This window comes from Rattus norvegicus, chromosome X, assembly GCF_036323735.1.
Source record: "Rattus norvegicus strain BN/NHsdMcwi chromosome X, GRCr8, whole genome shotgun sequence".
Classification (NCBI taxonomy): domain Eukaryota; kingdom Metazoa; phylum Chordata; class Mammalia; order Rodentia; family Muridae; genus Rattus; species Rattus norvegicus.
The window spans coordinates 121,776,082-121,783,635 of NC_086039.1; the positions used below are offsets into that span (position 1 = coordinate 121,776,082).

At 43.2% G+C, this 7,554-nt stretch overlaps 1 protein-coding gene across 1 annotated transcript; it reads left to right on the plus strand.

Annotated features, from left to right (window-relative positions):
• The first annotated feature begins 793 nt into the window (after nucleotides 1-793).
• Nucleotides 794-7,325, plus strand: Rhox13 (Rhox homeobox family member 13). Its single transcript, NM_001408904.1, has 3 exons — nucleotides 794-1,435; nucleotides 3,643-3,688; nucleotides 7,025-7,325. Exons 1-3 carry the CDS (start codon nucleotides 897-899, stop codon nucleotides 7,142-7,144), a joined length of 705 nt encoding a protein of 234 aa, NP_001395833.1. The 5' UTR covers nucleotides 794-896; the 3' UTR covers nucleotides 7,145-7,325.
• The last annotated feature ends 229 nt before the right edge of the window (nucleotides 7,326-7,554 follow it).

Below are 7,554 nucleotides of genomic sequence, written 5' to 3' on the forward strand. Positions count from 1 at the left end.
TGTTTGTTTGGTTGGTTGGTTGGTTGGTTTTTAGTTTTCTGAGGCAGAATTTTATTGTGTGACCCTGGCCGTCCTGAAACTAAATCTGTAGACCAGGGTGGCCTCAAATTCATGGAAATCTGCCCGCCTCTGCTTCCCGAGTGCTGTGATTAAAGGCTTGCACCACCGCTTCCCAGCTGTTTGTTTTTTGACAGTGCCATTAACTAGATCAGACCCAGTCTCAAGATCTTGGATGTACTTGAAGAACAATGACTAGCTAGCGTTCAGTGTACTAATAAGGACTCTTGAACTAACAGCCACTAAGCTAAACATGTCCACTTAATTTTCAGCCCATGCTCTGAGCAGCCAGTGGTAGGTGGAGAATGACGCCAAAAGAAATTTCTACGTGTTCCCACAAGAATCCTGTGGTCAGTGTGTGTTCTTACCTTTCTCCCATACTACATTTCCAAATTATTTTGCAGTTCTACACAGTCTACCTGTCGTGGTAATCTTTGTAATCAATGAGGAATAGGCAGTCTGTGTATTCGTGTGTCCTTACACGGACACACGTTAAAGCCCCCACACAAACCCCCTCCCTCACAACCCCTCCCTCCGTCTCTCATGTTCTCGGCCATACCCCGCCAAACATCATCTATTGCAACAAGTAGGTAGAAAGCCACTGGTGGTCAATCACTAAGGAAAGAGCCAGTAGCGCCCATCTAGAGGGAAGTGTAAGGACGTCAAACGTGAGACATATGGAGAACGTGTGGCGCATGCGCACAACTTCTCCATTGTCGTCTTCTCTCACCCAGGCCCTTGCTTTCGGCTTCCGTCTCGATCAGCAAAAGACGCCAGGCATCGAGGTAGTTCGTTCCTAGGGCCCCAAAGCTCTTGGTGGCTTCGGCCCAGTTCTAGTTATGGCCCAGAGGGTCTCTTTTGACCACAACTATTACTTTATGGAGTGTGAGGAGGAAACAAATGCTGGCGTCCAGGCTCGGGCCGTGGCCTCCACCTCAACCATGGAGGCCTCAGGCGCTATGGCGGTGGCGCAGGCAGGGGCAGCGTGCAGGAGCCATGCCAGTCGAGGAACCATAGGCTATGACACTGTGTATGAGCCAAATGTCAAGGGTGATCCGAAACAGGAGAGTGAGAGCGACACGGAGGAGAGTTACGATGATGAAGATGATGATGAAGATGAAGGTGATGAAGATGACTTGAGCACCAGCGACCAGGATACTTCAGATCCTGAGCAGGAGGAGGCAGCTCTTTTTGTGGCTGCTGCTGCTCCTCCAATTGCTCCTGCTGCTGCTGCGATTCAGATTCCGGGCCCCCACCGTTCCCGCCGACGCCGACACCGACGCCATCGGCGTAGCTCCCCATACCTCTTCACGCAGTGGCAGGTCGAGGAAATGGAAAACCTGTTTGAAGAGACCCCGTACCCAGATGTGCTTACAAGGTATGTGGCTCGCACCAGAACCTCCCCCAAACTTCGTGGGCTTTGACTCATGTTGAGGCGCTCTTCCGTTCTTCTAGGCCCTGTTTTCCCTATGGCCGTCCAAGGCCCGGGCGAAATCTCCCTGGGAGCCTGTATGGGAAAGTACCTTGGGTGAGCATCAGGCAGGCAGTATCGGCTAGCGTGTAGTGCTGGTAGCACCACTCCTGAAGTTATACTTCAGTTTCTCTAAAAATATGGAGAGAAATGAGCATAGCATGCCAAATTACTTTACTAGCTCAAAGTTCACCAGCATTAACTGCTTTTTGTTAAGTGATTCCTCACCAGTAGTCTCATCACCTTTTCAGGGACTGTGTACCCATCAATCAACTCCTTTTCCTCTCCCTTTCCCCTTCCCCAGTAGGAATGCACCTTGCTATGTTTTCTTTCCTTGAATTTAAGCCCTGGAAGTAACTGAAACTATGCCTCCTTTAACCTAAGACCGGTATGGGTTTTGAGGAGATGGTTGTTGTTGTTGTTTGGTGTTTGTTTCTTTTTTCAGAATTCCCTTCCTTTTAAAAGTTGGACATGATTCCATATTGGTAGTTGATGTTTTGTTTTAAGGCAGTGTGTGTGCATTTCTAGATATATAAATAGAAGCTTCTCAGTCTGTGTAAATGTGTGTGTGTGCGTGTGTATGCATGTAAATGTGTGTGTGTAAATGTGAGTGCATGTGTGTGAGTGTGTATGTGTCCGTGTGTGTATAAATGTGTGTGTGTGTGTGTGTGTGTGTGTGTGTGTGTGTGTGTGTGTGTGTTTTCAAGGCTGTGCTCCTCCCTGGGCAAGATTATGTCTCCCTTCCTTAGCATTCCTTATTGTCTGTAACTCTTCTTCTCGGGTTGAGACCTCAGGAGCATGCCTCCCTCACATCAGCAGGTGTGTTGTTGCTGTTGTTCTTGGTCAGTTCTAGGCAGTCGTGTTGTTGAAATTTGGTGTATGTTGTTTCTGACAGTCTCACAGCAAACTCCCTGGTCCTCTGGCTCTTAGAATCTCTCCTCCTCCCCTTCTGCAATGTTCCCTGAGCCTTAGGTGTGGAAGTTGTTTTGTAAATCTGTCTGATGGGACTAGGCACCACAACTCTGCATTTTGCTTATTGGTTGTTGCTGGTTGTGGTTTTCTGTGATGGTCTCCATCTTTTGGAAACAGAAGTTTCTTTGATGAGGGGTGAAGACTAACTTATCTGTGGTTATAAGGCCTCTGGACTGCACATCGGAAGTGCATGGTGTCTTTGGCAATAGGGACTTACCTGCCACCTCTGGGGACAACCAAGTGTAAACTATGCTACATTTTTGCAACTTTGGCCAACAACTCAAAAGAGGGTTTCTCTTCCTTGATGATGGCGGTTTTGTTTGGTGGCCTTTGGCTCTTAGAAGGAGCACAGTCGTCTCAGGTAGGAAATTTTTATTTAAACATATATATGTATACACTGACTTAAGTGTATTATTGGTACTTTTAGGTAGATAGTAACTAGTTTGATTCCTTATAACGTTTTCAGACATCCTTTCTGTTATTTTATCCTCCCACCTCCATCTTCTGTATCCGTGCCCCTTCTTTCTCCCAAAGTAGACCCTAGCCTATATACCCATTTCCCTCTTCAGATCACGTGCCCCTTTATAGTCCCCTCTCAGTTTCTCCTGCAGCCCCACCAGCCACTGTCCAACTTTACTTTCCTGGTTTCTGAAGTTACTCCAGGTTATCCCATTCATACTTTTGATTTCATTCTTTGATGCTCAGAACTTTTTTTAATTATTGTAGTTGTCTGTTGTCGTTCATTTGTTTGTGTGTTTGTTTGTTTCTTCTGTCGTGTATTCTTGCTTTAGAAATTCAATTCCACTGGCATCGGTGTGGAAAAAAGAAGTGCTGTCGAGTACCGGCAGCCATAGAGCATTTTTGGTTTTGAAATTAGTACAATTTTCTCAGCAAAAAGTTCTGCATTTATTTTTATTGTTGTAATAATATGTTAAAATTATTCATCCCAGCTACTGGTTATAAACTTCCGTAATTAGATGAGACCATTTCAAAGTAAGGCTGGTTCTGAGAATGAAAAACGAAATGTTTGAGGAGTTTTAAGGGAAAATGGCGGATATTTAAAAAAAAAAACGAAATCATATATGAGGTTGCATTTCATATAAAACACTGAATGCTATATATTTGTGGTTTTCTTTCCACAGGGGAGAGCTTGCAAGAACTTTGAATGTGCCTGAAGTCAAAGTGAAGGTCAGTAAATCAAAAAAAAAAAAAATGCAATTGGGAAGTCAATCTATAGCCTTGTCCTAGGCACTTTTGAATTAATGGGTTTCATTTTCTTTTTTATGTTGGCAAACAAGATGTTTCCTTTTTTTTAGTATGTGTATGTGCACATACATGTACCTGTACATATGTGCATTCATGCATATGAGTGCATGAGCACACTGTCCTGCATAGTATACTTGTGGAGGTCAGTGAACAACCTCAAATACTTGTCGTCATTTTCTACCATATTTAAATACGGGTCTCTTTGTTGTTAATCACTGCACAAGCCAGATCAGCCAGCCTATACGTTTCCAGGGATTTCTGTTTCCGTGTCTCACTCATCGAAGGAATGCCATCACTTCCAGCTTCACCTTGGTTCTGTGGGATTTGGACTCAGTCTGTGACCTTATCCCTTAATTCAGTTTCTCTAAACCCCAAACAAGTTTTGAATTTTGCATTTTCAGATTGTAAAACAGAATGTAGGTGTTCTAGCTTGTAGTTCTTTCCCATTACTGCAGAAAATCTGATAAACAACCAGATAAAAGAAAAAAAACCTCTTTCCTTCTCTGTGTGTATGCATATATATTATAACATATGATACATATTATGTCTACATTTGAACTTGTGCATAAATATCTGATAATTAAAGTTCATATCCTCTTTGCTGTGATTTAGGGAAACTATATGGAGTCATTTTGGGTGTGGCATGACCTTGGAAATATTTAAATTAATTCAAGGATGGCAGTGGCAATGAAATTTGGAGCAGAGACTTGGCAGACAAGCACTATTCATTGCTATTTTAACATTTTTTCTTTCTTTCAAGAATATAGGTATTTGTGTGTGTTTTTTAGGGGTCTCAGGTAACTCAGGTTGGCAGTAAATTCACTGTGTATCTAAGCATGTCCTTGAACTAAGTTCTTTGGCCTCTAACTCCTGAGTGTTGAGTTTATTTCGGTGTAATATACACCTTACAACATCTCTACATAAAAGGGATATCATCTCTAAGTAGGCAGCCTTCCTAGTATATGGTGTTCATTGTGATGCAATTCCTGTGTCTCAGCTAGCCGGAGATTTAGACCTCTTGCCTTTCATTCCTAAGTTGTCCCCATTTATCTGTTTTGTGTCCAGAACATCAGGGGTAAAAACGCTAAATTTTATAAGAAAAAAACCAAACAACAACAAAAGAGACACCTGCATCTAACTGGCTGTCGAAACTGGAAGGAGACCTGAGAGTCTTCATGGCTAACACTTTTGTCATATCTGAGTCAGGGGATAATAGAGAGTGGCATCCCTTAATTTTGATTTTCTGACATTCTGTGTTGTATCCAACCTGCCAAAATAGTTATATTAGTGTTGAGAGGCCTAGAAGCACTGTCCAAAATTTAAAAAGATTAATTTTAAACTAATTTCAGCTAACTTACTAAGGAGGAAAACTTCATGGACAATTACATAAAGTACAAATACAAGCTGCAAATTCCAATGGCAATTGCACGAGTCTTTGCATAACTGGAAACCTGGGAAGTTTCTTTATTGTTTAAAGGGTATTACTTTAAAGATGTGGGTGTTCTTCAATTTGTGGAGATGAGTTTCACTTCAAGGCAGTCATACCTGTCTTATTCACAGTGATTTTCTGTTCTTGAGAGAGCAAAGACTAACATCTAGGCCTTGAACCCAAAGAAGCCAAATGCTTCAGGGCAAAACAAAAGAGGCAAAGTAAACATGGAGTGTCTTTGTTTCGGATATCGCTCAGGGCTCTGCAGAACAGCATTCCCTCAGAGCAGGCCCCTGAGTGCTGGCATCCTGACACCACAAGTAGGATCTACAGTAGGACCAGCCTCAGGTGGGAGACACTGGGAGGAAAAAGAGAGGCTTTCCCCAGGATGGAGAAACAGAGTGAGAGGAAAAGAAAAGCTGAACGAACGTGGGGGGCGGAGGGAATGTTCTCCCCTCTCTGAGCTCACAGGCCAGTATGCTGCAGCTGTGGAGAGACTGATGCACTGCAGCTCTGGAGGGAGCATGGCCACAGGACACTAGAGAGGAGAAAACACCCACCTGCTCCTGTTTGCACACTCTGCAGTGTGAACTTCCCGAAGCCTTCCTGTCTGATTTCCCTTTTCTTCTCACAAACATAATCCATGGGCTTTAAGAACCAAACGTGGGGAACTGTGGCCTAATGTGAGCTCACGTGAGTCAGGCACTGGGCTTTGGTTGAGTTCATGGAGGCATCCTGTTGGTAGGTTCGAGTCCCCCTCAGCAGGGCTTCTGTCCCCTGATCTTCTTTAAACTATAGATCCTCATAATAGAGGGTTCTAGACATGGAGAAAATGTTTGTGTAGTCACAAATGTGCAGTTTGAGAACTTCCTAGTGTAACAAATACATTGAACTCCATTCACTAGGAGTCTGAATCTAACGTGTGACTGACTGTATCTTGTAGTTAGCCAATATTTACAAAGAGCTGATTTATGACCCCTTCCCCCAACACCACTTTCTTTTACTCTTTGTAAATCTTTACTCTTTGCCTTTTGAAGAAGAATGGGCCTTGTATGCCCTGGTGACACAGCAGGGTCTAGTGTGCCCTCTGTGCTCAGCAGGATTCTGGAAGTGTAGCCTAAGCAGAGAGAATTATCTTTATCTGAATTCTAGAGAAAGTTGTATAACTTGAAAGTACATAGTGTTTTGATTTGCCAGGGGTGGATGTCTACCCCTTTCTCCTGAATTCCTCAGGGTGCCAAAGGTTTCACCATCATGTGTGTCGTTTTGGTTAAGCTAGTCACCTTTCTCAAACACTGGAGGCTGCAGTGTCAAAATATTGTCCAGGCCACCTCTGCCTACCACCTATTCCCTTGCCAGAAAATCCAAGCACCAACAATCCCATTGTCACCCTCGAAGGCTATTTTCTATTTAAAGATTTCCCATGCTTGATTCTGTTGATTAATTACTTCATACTGAAGATTACTTTTACAAACAGAAAGATATACCCCCGCATAGGACTTGTAAATGAACAATCACTCTAGCTAGCAGGGTATTATGCAACTGATGGTGAAATGTGACAATGAAGATTTTCCTTTATCCGGTCACTGTATATTGAATTTGCATCAAGGCCCTGGAACATGTAATGAGCTAAGCTTCCCAATAGAAGAGAAATTATGGAAGTGTTTAGATAAAACCATGGCCTATGGCAAAGGTTGGCCCACAGCTGATTCTTGCTTTTGTGAACTGAGTAGAAAATTCAGTTATGAGCCTTCAAGTGATTGTTCAGTCTCTTAGCTGTAGGGGTGGTAGCCAGTGCTAATCCCAATCCTGTCATCCTCTGATTTTAGGTGTGGTTTAGCAATCGGAGAGCCAAGCAGAGGAAGAATGAGAGACGAGCAATGCTGAGAAATATGCCATCTGGTGCTGAAGACTTCATTTTCATGACGGATGTGGAAGAGCCTTGTTAATGTGCCATCCTTATTCAGAAGACAAAGGGCAACTTAGTGACCTATGTGCCCAATGTCAGGCTTAACTATTCAGCATGCACATTACTAATAAAAGCATGAATTTCCATGTTGCTTAACTTCATGTGTGTTCTGGGGCTTTGTACGACATGATGTAGGCTATTCAGGATGTAGGCTATTTAAGCAGAATGACAAGTTCTCATTTTGGGGGGTGATGTTTCTAAGTCACAAGTATTGCTTGCACAGAGTAGTCTCTATGCATGGTAGTTATGAGAAAGAGTGCCACTTGATTTACGCTCACCTGATCCTTTGAGCAAGGGATTCAGTAGTAAGCCTTTAAGCAGGGAATTCAAGAGAAAGTAGGCACAGGACGTACTGATGATGGTGGTTATTTTTTGTTGGTGGTGTATACC